Source organism: Oncorhynchus nerka, linkage group LG23 (assembly GCF_034236695.1).
Source record: "Oncorhynchus nerka isolate Pitt River linkage group LG23, Oner_Uvic_2.0, whole genome shotgun sequence".
NCBI classification, from domain to species: domain Eukaryota; kingdom Metazoa; phylum Chordata; class Actinopteri; order Salmoniformes; family Salmonidae; genus Oncorhynchus; species Oncorhynchus nerka.
Genome location: NC_088418.1, coordinates 39777776 through 39790290, shown reverse-complemented (window position 1 = coordinate 39790290; position 12515 = coordinate 39777776). Strand labels below are relative to the sequence as shown.

The 12515-nt window shown below is 41.9% G+C and overlaps 1 protein-coding gene across 1 annotated transcript in view; it reads left to right on the top strand.

Annotated features, from left to right (window-relative positions):
- cfap54 (cilia and flagella associated protein 54) overlaps positions 1-12515 on the top strand; it is a 139350-nt gene that overhangs the window by 58368 nt on the left and 68467 nt on the right. Inside the window, exons 30-39 of the mRNA XM_065008111.1 lie at positions 146-245; positions 350-444; positions 984-1184; positions 1547-1719; positions 1933-2139; positions 2402-2607; positions 6406-6599; positions 7129-7264; positions 7502-7625; positions 10821-10976. Of these exons, the coding sequence (XP_064864183.1) occupies positions 146-245; positions 350-444; positions 984-1184; positions 1547-1719; positions 1933-2139; positions 2402-2607; positions 6406-6599; positions 7129-7264; positions 7502-7625; positions 10821-10976 (1592 nt within the window). The remainder of the gene's footprint in view (positions 1-145; positions 246-349; positions 445-983; positions 1185-1546; positions 1720-1932; positions 2140-2401; positions 2608-6405; positions 6600-7128; positions 7265-7501; positions 7626-10820; positions 10977-12515) is intronic.

The following is a 12515-nucleotide window of genomic DNA, read 5'->3' as shown; positions in this document are numbered from 1 at the left end:
TTTAAAGAATGATGTACAGTATGTTGTTGTTGTTTTAGGGCTCTGATTTATATATACCAAGTGACAGACCAGGACAAACACTTGCGGGGTCAGACTCAGAACCCAACTGTATGTGATGTGGTGTGTGTGTGTGTGTGTGTGACAGGAGGGATGAGGGACTGATAGGGCCTAAGAAGGGCCCAGGGGACAGATCAACCTCAGGGAAAGAACTGAAGAAGTACTCCTCCTCCATCATGGAGTACAAGGTGAGCTCAGCTAAAATCCTTCCCTTTTCTTTTCTGTCCCTCCCATGAAGCTATTGCAGAAGAATAATTCAATAAATCTGATAGCCGTTTGTTGTCTCCTTTAGAAGAATAAAGCTAGTACATTCTGGAGTGACAAGAAGAGGAAAGAGCTTCTCCAGAAGAAACAACTGACTGCTCTGAAAGCACAGAACACAGAGAGGTGGGTACTGTAATACTTGTCTTCGTCCTCCTCTGACGAGGAGTAAGAAATGTCAGACCAATGCGCAGCGTGGTAGGTGTCCATATTGTCTTTAATACGAATACTGAACACTTGAACAAAAACAATAAAACGAAAAAACAAACAGTCCTGAACATGAAGCAAAACACAGAACAGAAAAAAATCACCCACCACTCAAAGGTGAAACCTGGCTACCTAAGTATGGTTCTCAATCAGGGACAACGATTGACAGCTGCCTCTGATTGAGAACCATACCAGGCCAAACGCAGAAATCCCAAATTATAGAAAAAAGAACATAGACTGCCCACCCCAACTCACGCCCTGACCATACTAAAACAAAGACAAAACAAAGGAACTAAGGTCAGAACGTGACAGGTACAGTACTTTTACAGCAACTGTCTCTCTTTGTGCTTATGACCAATTACTGTTCAGCGTTTACCCCAATTGCATGAGTGTTGTTTATGCAAGTGTACATGTGTGTCCTTACCTGCATGTATGCTCCGCTCACATCTGTGTGTCAGGGAGTGTAAGGCGGTGGACACCATGCTGAACCAGCTAGCCCCCCTGGTGCGCCGTCACCAGCGTCGGAGGCGTCTGAGACAGGTGTGTTCTGAGGAGTGGTTGTGGAGGTGTCACCTCAACCTTAGCATCGCCAGGGCTCACCTGGGACTACTGAGAAGGAACCTGGAGAACCACCAGGGCCTTGGGGCCCAACAACACAGGTAAATATAGACACAAACACACACATGCATACATACACATATACACACACACATACAGATCACTGTTTTCCACATATACATACTGTACCCTTGTCACGCTATCATTCCCTCCAGATTGTACTGTGCTGGCTCAGATGTTTTCACAGTCACTGTCCTTTCCAGCACGATTCGCTAAGAGTGTAGCTAAAAGTGAGCTGAGCTAGCCCTATAACGTATCTGGTGCCAGCTCACTTTTAAGCAAGCATAGGAGTTAGCTACATTTCTGTGTTTTTTTGATTGTACATATATGTACAATATTTTTGTGTACATTTTACATTTTACAACAAAGACAATAGACCATGATGACATTTTTGTTCTTGTAGCTACAGCCAGCTGCCTCCGTCGTTGTTCTCCCTGGCCCACTCTGGTACTCTGGTGAGGTGGAGGAACATGCATCAGCACATCGGAGTCCCTGACCTGATCCCCCCGCCCCCCAAAGCCAAGCCCCAGCCCTGCCTCAGAGCCATCCTCCACAAGGCCAAGGAGAGCGGACAGGGTAAGGAAATAACTAACTAAACCAGCGAACTGTCATCAACACTCTCTCCCTCTCCCTGTCTCTCTTTTTTTCTCTTTTGCTGTCTATATCTCTCTCTTTCACTCTCTCTCCCTCTCCCTATGTCTCTTTTTTTGACCCATCACCAGAGGAGTCACACATCAGAGGACAAGAACATTCTTCCTATCTTTCACTCTTTCTCTCTCCACCCTTCAGCTGCCACCACCATCAGTGGAGAGGACTTCAGCACGACAGAGAGCAGTGAGCAGGACAGTGAGCAGGACTCTCCCCGTACCCAGCCAGCTGTGGACTCGGACTATAGTGAGCCCTCAGTGATGACCACCTCCCCGACCAGACGCACTTCCACTCAGCTGCTGGAGTCACTCAACAAGGCTGCCCTGCACCTCCGCAGAGCCATGGTACCTGATATACACACACAAACAGACACGGATGCATATACACACGAACACACACACACATACAAACAGGCAACAAAAATGAAATAATCATGCACTGTATGTATGCATACATGCGCCCACACACACTCCAAAATGTAAACCGTAACGTCAGTACAAACAATATCTGTATTTATGTTGAGAGTGTAATGTGTTTGGCAATGACCTGTATATTGGTATGTTTATGTATGGTATTTTTGAAGGGTGTGTGTGTGTGTGTAAACAGGTACTTGCCCATCGTGGGGGCCACTGGACAACGTTGCAGTGTGTGTGTCGGACACTATGGGACCAGGGCTGTACCATCACTCTACTAGTAGACAGGGGTACATCCATGGAGCCCCCCATCCCTTTAACATTGGACCAGCTCAACACTGTCCTCACCCCTTTGTTTGAGCTGGCTACAGACCTCGTTATGAACATGATGGAGACGATGCAGGTCTCACTTTATCACTTTACTCTTACTTGCTTTTGAGCTCGATTATTGTTCAACTCATAAACATACTAATTTGTCTACACAACTTCACCAAACACTTGATATTGCTAAAGCAACATCAAAGTAATGTATAAACGAATGTACAGTGGGGTCCGAAATGATTGACACCCTTGATAAAGAAAAGCAGAAATGACTGTATATAATAAATAATTCAAATGCTGAGCTACACTGAGTACAAAACATATTTGGAACACCTGCCGGTTCCATGACATAGACTGAGCTGGTGAATCCAGGCTTATTGATGTCAGTCATTATTAGGAATGTGTTCCTAATGTTTGGTATACTCAGTGTTTATTGTATGCAAAAAAAAGGGACATTATATTATTTGATACTAATGCTATTGCTCAGAGATATAACTTTTGTTTAACAGGTAATATATACTGAACAAAAATATAATCGCACATACAACAATTTAAAAGATTTGACTGAGTTACAGTTAAATCCTTTAACAGTTATACGTACTGCCAAATTCTCTAAAACGTCCTCGGATGCGACTTATGGTAGAGACAATAACGTAACATTTTCTGACAACACCTCTGGTGGAAATTCCTGCAGTCAGCATGCCAATTGCACGCTCCCTCAAAGCTTGAGACATCTGTGGCAGGCATTGTGTTGTGTGACAAAACTGCACATTTTAGAGTGGCCTTTTATTTTCCCCAGCACAAGATGCACCTGTGTAATGATCATGCTGTTTAATCAGCTTCTTGATATGGCTTCGTGATTATTGCAGCTCAATGGCGATAACTTTTGTTGACAATTTTGGAAACAAAACAGGATGGGATACACCCAAATCATTTGGGTTCCTGGATCCTTTCACAGCATTATAAGGCTGCGTTGAGACAATGACTTATCAATGACCCATGTCCAGCTCAGTTAATCCCTACCATTAGGCCGCTGAGTTATCATAATGCTTTAGCAAATGTACATTATACCAGGGGCATTGGTAGAAACAATGTACGTAACCCAATTTATGTCCCGCTAACTGCCCTGAATGCCTCTGCTGATCCTACAACTATTTTATGCAGCAATTATGTGTCTATGAACCAGATTTAGGCTGTTGTCACTGAGGCAGTGGGCCCTAGTAGGAAGTCCTCTGTGTGCAGCTCACCCTGCACCAACATAAATAACAGGGGAATATCTACTGCTGCTAAGCTTCCCAGTAAAGCAATGAAAACAAGCAAGCATCCCAGAAAACTGCTCAAAATAGCGCATGTTAACATATCTAGCTTAAGAAACAAGGTTCATGAAATTAATAACTTGCTAGTAACAGATGACATTCATATTCTGTCTATCTCTGAAACTCACTTAGATAATACCTTTGATGATACAGTGGTAGCAATACATGGTTATAACATTTACTGAAAAGACAGAAATGCCAATGGTGGAGGTGTTGCCGTCTACATTAAGGACCACATTCCTGTTAAGATTAGAGAGGATCTCATGTTAAATACTGTTGAAGTAATATGGCTACAGGTTCATCTGCCTCAACTAAAGCCTATTCTGGTGGGAAGCTGCTATAGACCAACAAGTGGTAAGTCAGTATCTGGATAATATGTGTGAAATGCTTGATAATGTATGTGATATCAACAGAGAGGTATATTTTCTGGGTGATTTAAATATTGACTGGCTTTCATCAGGCTGCCCACTGAAGAAAAAACTTCAAACTGTAACCAGTGCCTGGTTCAGGTTGTCATTCAACCTACCAGGGTAGTTACAAACAGCACAGGAATGAAATCAACATTTATTGATCATATCTTTACTAAATGTGTGCTTGAAAGCAGTATCCAGATCCATCGGATGTAGTGATCACAATATAGTTGCCATATCTAGGAAAACCAAAGTTTCAAAGGCTGAGCCTAATATAGTGTATAAGAGGTCATACAATAAGTTTTGTAGTGATTCCTATGTTGATGTAAAGAATATTTGTTGGTCTGTGGTGCGTAATGAGGGCCAACCAGACGCTTCACTTGACACATTTATGAAATTGCTTATCCCAGTTACTAATAAGCATACACCCATTAAGAAAATTACTGTAAAAACTGTTAAATCCCCATGGATTGATGAGGAATTGAAAAATTGTATGGCTGAGAGGGATGAGGCAAAAGGTATGGCAAGTAAGTCTGGCTATACAACCAATTGGCAAACGTACTGCATATTGAGAAATCATGTGACTCAAATGAATAAAAAGAAGAAGAAACTATACTATGAAACACACATAAATGACATAAAGAATGAGAGTAAAAAGCTTTAATTAAATTTTCAGCTCCATAATTCATTGAATCAGATGGCTCATTCGTTACAAAACCGACTGATATTGCCAACTACTTTAATACTTTTTTCATTGGCAAGATTAGCACATTTAGGCATGACATGACAGCAGCAAACGCTAACACGATACATCCAAGTATATCTGACCAAACTATTATTGACAAGAATTGTAATTTTGAATTCCGCGTGTGGAGGAGGTGAAAAGATTATTGTCTAGCACCAGGGTCTGACAACTTGGATGGAAAATTCCTAAGGATAATAGCAGACGACGTTGTCACTCCTATTTTCCATATCTTCAATGTAAGCCTACTTGAAAGAAAGTGTGTGCCCTCAGGAGGGAAGCAAAAGTCATTCCCCTACCTAAGAATAGTAAAGCCCCCTTTACTGGCTCAAATAGACGACCAATCAGCCTGTTACCAACCCTTTGTTAGCTTTAAGAAAAAATTATGTTTGGCCTGATACAATGCTATTTCACAGTAATATACATTGCTAATGTTGTAAATTAATATTGTAGCTGGAAACTGCTCATTTACAATGGAATATCTACATAGGCGTACAGAGGCCCATTATCAGCAACCATCACTCCTGTGTTCCAATGGCACGTTGTCTTAGCTAATCCAAGTTTATAATTTTATAAGGCTAAATGATCATTAGAAAACCCTTTTGCAATTATGTTAGCACAGCTGAAAGCTGTGGTCCTGATTAAAGAAGCAATAAAACTGGCCTTTAGACAGCCGTGTGGTCAAAAACAAGGACATTTCTAAGTGACCTCAAACTTTTGAAAGGTAGTGTACCTACACACACATGATAACATACCCACTATACACACACGTACACATGGATTTTGTGTTGTAGATATGTGGTAGTGGAGTAGGGGCCTGAGGGCACACACTTAGTGTGTTGTGAGTTCTGTATAACTGCATTCATTTTGCCGGACCCCAGGAAGAGTTGCTGCTTCCTTGGCAGAAATGAGCTTTTTGTCCATATGGAAAATGTCTGAGAAAACTTATTTCAGCTCATGAAACATTGGACCAACACTTTACATGTCGCATTTATATTTTTTGTTCAGTAAATATCTATTTTTCAAAAACATAGGGGTTAAAATGATTGAAAACAGAGGCATCAATAATTTTGACCTCTACCTCTGTGAGAAAAAAAGATTACTTGTTAAACAAAATGTCTTTCTTTGAGCAATTTTATTGTGTGAAATAATATAATGTCCCCATTTCCCCCCCGTAAAATATAGCTCAGTATTTGAATTATTTATTTTATTCAGTCATTTTGTCTCATCAAGGGTGTCAATAATTTTGGGCCCCACTGTATGTACGTATGTACATTACATTGAAACACCCTTCATGTTTTATACAAAAATCTTTAATTTGAGTCGAAAATATAATTAAATAGTTGACACCACTATTATACCATGTGAATAATTGTACTTTTGTGTGTCTGTTTCCCTCTATCCGTCCTTAGCTCTGGCAGGTGTTTGAATTGGAGGATGAGGAGATGGAGGCCAGCATGCACTTCTCCGCCCCTCTGGATGACGGTACCCTGGTGGACCTGAGATGGATCAGGAGCCTCACCCTTCACACCCTTGAGCTGCTCTACCTCGAGGCTCGCTGGGAGACTCTGGCTCACCTCGCCCTGCTCTTCAACTCACACACACGGTAGGTAACATCCCTCACACACACACACACTCTCTCTCTCTTTTGCTCTCGCTCTCTTTCTCACACTCTTTCTCGCTCGTTCTCTCCCTCGCTCTCTCTCTCTTGCTCTCTTTCTCTTGCTCTCTCGCTATCTCTCTTGCTCTCTCTCTTTCTCGCTCTCTCTCTTGCTCTCCACACACACACACACACACACACACACACACACACACACACACAATCACTCACTCACTCACTCACTCACACACACACACTATGTTTCTCTCTCTTGCTCTCTCTCTTCCTCTTCCTCTCGCTCTTGCTCTCCAAACACACACACACACACACACTCACTCACTCACTCACTCACTCACTCACTCACTCACACACACTATCTCTCTCTCTCTTGCTCTCTCTCTTGCTCTCTATACACACGCACAGTCGACCCTGCTCTTCAACTCACACACATAGTAGGTAGTTTCCATCCTGTCACAGGGAGGTGTGCGTGCCTGCCTGCCAGTACTGTCTCTGTCCTGTATGTTGTGCATCCCAGAGAGCGCTACACCCACATGATCACACCTATCCTGGTCCACGCTCAGAGGAGACTGCTAGAGAGGATCAGCTACTTCGGAGGACCTCCGGTCCCTCAGCCACACTTCATCAAAACACAAAACGTCACTGGAGAGAAGGTTAGAGGGAATAGACACAAGCTTTTACCACCCAATGAACAGGGTGTCATACTTGAACTCAATGTCAGGACACTAATCCATTCCTAAGGCTTGGTGTGGACTAGAGGATAACTCTGCTTCTATGGGATATGGTTTATAATGACTGTAGGGACATAATTGAGACTACTGCTGTGTGTTAGGATGCTGTTTGTGTGTGTACAGTGTGTGCGTTGAACAGTCTCTACCCCTGCGTGTCAGATCACCTGTAAGAACTATGCAGGGAGACAGCTGCTGAATTGCTGGACTCCCCCTGCTGTGCCTGCCCCCAGACGAGGGTGCAACACTCCCACCAACCCAAACGCTGAGCTCCTCGAACTCTCTGGTACCAGTAGCAGCTGGAAATCAATCAGTCAATCAATGAATCATATTTTATTGCTATAAGTCGATAAGCCTAGCACTATTGATATAGGCCAACCTTATTATGCTATTTATTCCAGGGCTTGACATTAACTTTTTATCTCTTGTCCTTTGGACAAGTAGGACTCGTTTTTTTTACTTGTCAAAGTTCAAGTCACTTGTCCGTCCAAAAATGTAAATGGTCTTTAACACCATTTCTACGTCATTGTATAATGCAAGGAACCACTTTACAAAATAAAATGCATTAGTAGGCTACACTCTTGCCTATTGGTTTCTGATGCATATTCAAGGAGAAGTGGGTAGCTGTATCCCAATATGGTGACATAGTATGGGCGAGTGGGTTTGTCGAAAGGAAAGTAGTGGGTTTGTCGAAAGGAAAGTAGTGGGTTTGTCGAAAGGAAAGTAGTGTGTTTGTCGAAAGGAAAGTAGTGGGTTTGTTGAAAGGAAAGTAGTGGGTTTGTCGAAAGGAAAGTTGTGGGTTTGCCGAAAGGAAAGTACATTTACATTTAAGTCATTTAGCAGACGCTCTTATCCAGAGCGACTTACAAATTGGTGCGTTCACCTTAAGACATCCAGTGGAACAGCCACTTTACAATAGTGCATCTAAATCTTTTAAGAGGGGGGGGGTGAGAAGGATTACTTTATCCTATCCTAGGTATTCCTGAAAGAGGTGGGGTTTCAGGTGTCTCCGGAAGGTGGTGATTGACTCCGCTGTCCTGGCGTCGTGAGGGAGTTTGTTCCACCATTGGGGGGCCAGAGCCAAGTAGTGGGCGTGTCGAAAGGAAAGTAGTGGGTTTGTCGAAAGGAAAGTAGTGGGCGTGTCGAAAGGAAAGTAGTGGGCGTGTCGAAAGGAAAGTAGTGGGTTTGTTGAAAGGAAAGTAGTGGGTTTGTCGAAAGGAAAGTAGTGGGCGTGTCGAAAGGAAAGTAGTGGGTTTGTCGAAAGGAAAGTTGTGGGTTTGTTGAAAGGAAAGTAGTGGGTTTGTCGAAAGCGCTCTGCTGTAGGTTAGACTGTTTGATTGAGCACTGCAATCAAAGTAGTGCAACTACCGTACCGCAAGAGTTTGGACTTCTGTTTTTAAGCCAGAGGATGAACTGTTGGTTTTACACAAATAATTGTAGATTTTCAGTTCTAAAACTGACGATTGTTTATTTTTGATTAAAAGTATTGATGATGGGTGTACTGTTGATACGTTGTATGCGTGTGTTTACTGTGACTGTCACCCTGATATTGGATACAAGGTAGCTACTTCCCACACCGGTGACGGACAATAGTGCTTGTCAAGTGGAAGCGAAGGGCACTGGGTCTCGGTGTTGTTGCAATTCACACCCTACCCATTGAGGAGTAGACCGTATGTATGTATCAAAGTGACATCTAAATGGTTATTAATATTAGTTATTTCTTGTTCTCAAAAGTTTTCATGTAACAGAGATAATATCCATTAGAAATTAAGAAAGAGGTGAGATCTAACTAGCAACTACCATCTAGCATGGGTTACTTACATTGCCTTTGGAAAGTATTCAGACCCCTTGACTTTTTCCACATTTTGTTAAATTACAGCCTTATTCTATAATGAATTTAAAAAAAACATAAAATACTCAGCAATCTACACACATTACCCCATATTGACAAAGCGAAAACAGGTTTTAATTTTTTTGTTGCAAATCTATTAAAAATATAAATAACTTATTTACATTCATATTCAGACCCTTTGCTATGAGACCTGAAATTGAGCTACGGTACATCCTGTTTCTGTTGATCATCCTTGAGATGATGAAGTTCCCCTGTGGTAAATTCAATTGATTGGACATGATTTGGAAAGGTACACACCTGTCTATATAAGGTCCCACAGTTGACAGTGCATGTCAGACCAAAAACAAAGCCATGAGTCAAAGGAATTGTCCATAGACCTCCGAGACAGGATTGTGTCGAGGCACAGATCTGAGGAAGGGTACCAAAAAATGTCTTCAGCATTGAAGGTCCCCAAGAACACAGTGGCCTCCATCATTCTTAAATGGAAGAAGTTTGGAACCACCAAGACTCTTCCTAGAGCTGGCCGCCTGGCCAAACTGAGCAATCGGGGGAGAAGGGCCTTGGTCAGGGAGGTGACCAAGAACCCAATGGACACTGACAGAGCTCTAGAGTTCCTCTGTGGAGATGGGATATCCTCCCAGAAGGACAACCATCTCTGCAGCACTTCACTAATCAGGCCTTTATGGTAGAGTGGCCAGATGGAAGCCACTCCTCAGTAAAAGGCCCAGGACTTGAACCCTTGAATCTCTGGAGAGACCTGAAAATAGCTGTGCAGCAATGCTCCCCATCCAACCTGACAGAGCTTGAGAGGATCTGCAGAGTTGAATGAGAGAAACTCTCCAAATACAAGCTTGTAGCGTCATACCCAAGAAGACTTGAGGCTGTAATCGCTGCCAAAGGTGCTTCAACAAAGTACTGACTAAAGGGTCTGAATACTTATGTAAATGTAATATTTCTAAAAACCTATTTTTATTTGGCCATTATGGGGTATTGTGTGTAGATTGATGAGGGGAAATAATAGGGCTGTAACGTAACAAAATAGAAAAGATCAAGGGTTTTGAATACTTTCTGAAGGCACTGTATATGACTAATGAACTCAAACGTTGATTTAAAAACCAATAGAACATGAGAAAAGTTAAGTGTTATTGAGTGTTTACAAAACAATGCTGAACGCCTCCGATTCAAGGTGGGTGATATACGGTGCACCAATGGCATGGTCTTTCACTCTCCGGGCTATATTTATATCATTAAAAGTCTCATTAATGTTTGGCTACATTTTCTGAATGTCAGCATTGGTTTGGGCAATATGTGTTGTATATCACCTACACCTTGACATGTAGGCTTTTTTACTTGCAGTATGTACATGAAAAATAGATAGAATAAATAGAATATTATTCCAATGTTTGTCTCTCAATTATTTTCAGAGTAATTGTTTGATATTGAGATTTTTTTGTGATTTGTTTTTCTATATTCTTCTTCTCCCGGACAAGAGGACAAGCGTTAATGTCGAGCCCTACATTCAACCATTCCTTTCTAAAATAAATCATCAGTCATTCTGGTCTGTGGGTATATTGATGTGTCGCCGTAGTCATATTGCCGTGTGTGTGTGTGTGTTTTGGTCTGTTGTAGAGGTGCGCCGGGCCATGTGTGTGGTGTGTGTTCCTCTGGATGTGGAGGATACACTGTGTTGTTTCAGGGAGGCCCTGGAGAAGGGCCATCACACTCTGAAGAACTTCCAACACAGCCGCACACTGCTACTACTGCTGCTGGCACACACACAGCCCTGTGAGTACATCCTTTCTATCTCACTTTGCTGTGTGTTTGTGACTCTGGCCTTTAATCAAGTACATTTGCTCATCTCCTGCGTCCTTCTCGTCTCCTTTTAAAAAAGGTCAAAGTTAATCGAGGAGAGTCAGCGAGTGAACGTGGATGGAAATGCGCTTGAAATGAGACGGTCCTTCTCCATTAGGCAAATTAAGTTTACAGGGGTGGATCAAAACAAGTTAAGTTAGAAATGTTAGACATTTTATAGATAAATAGCGTATTGTTTTTAAACGTGTGCATATTTTTTTTTTTTATCAAAAACCAAATCTGATTCAAAAGGGGTGTTGCAGATTTAAAAAATAGGATACACATGAATATCCTCGATGAGAGGTGGCTATTGAGGAGGGGAGGACACTCTTCCATTTGCCTTCCTTTTTCCTATACGAGATAACCCCTGTGTGTTGCTGAGTGGCGGGAGAAGGAGAAAGAGAGAGACAGCAGCAACCAAGCCGACTCGCATTTGTTACTAACTTTTAGCTGCCAAAGCTATGTTTTTATCATCCAATCTGATTATATAGTACCTGTTTTGACTGCATCAACCCGAGAAGAGAAGACAGTTAAGCTAGCTAGGTAGCTGGGTTGGCTAATCAAATCTACATAGGCTGCGCTTTCCCCCGTCCTTCACAATAACAACAGCAGCTCTAATCAATGTATTAAGGAACAGCCTACCTCTTGGCCCTTGGTTGTTGAAACATATCATTCTCATTTAACTTTTAATTACGTAATTTTAATTGCATCTTCCATTGATCTCCTAAGTTGATTGCCACAACAGACACAGAGCCAGAGGCTAGTGCCACTTTGGTGGCTTGTGATTGGCCGACAAAAACAAAAAGCTACACGCCCCACTCGTGAAAAACACGCGCCTCTCTCGGGTTCGTGTGGACCCGTGAAGACCCCTACTGTGTATACTTCTTCAACTATAACCATATTACATTTCCATGAATTAACATAGGTTTGAATGAGAACCATAGGAATACAGAGGTAGCTATTCAAAATGGTCCTGCTCCTTGGCCAATTAAGCTACAAGGCTAACTTGTGAACATTCAGGCTATCCTAACTTCAAATTCTTAAAAACATTTATCAACTATATCTACACTGAGTGTATATTAAGGACTCAAAACATTAAGGACACCTGCTTTTTCCATGACATAGACTGACCAGGTGAATCCAGGTGAAAGCTATGTTTCCTTATTGATGTCACTTGTTAAATCCACTTCGATCAGTGTAGATGAAGGGGAGGAGACAGGTTAAAGAAGGATTTTTAAGCCTTGAGACAATTGTGACCGACCGTCTCGATTCGATCTTATGTAGCAACATTTGAAATTGTGTTTTTTACATTGGATAAAAGTAAAGACTCTGAGCTATAAAATGGTATATCATACAGTCGTGGCCAAAAGTTTTGAGAATGACACAAATATTAATTTCCACAAAGTTTTCTGCTTCAGTGTCTTTAGATATTTTTGTCAGATGTTACTATGGAATACTGAAGTATAATTACAA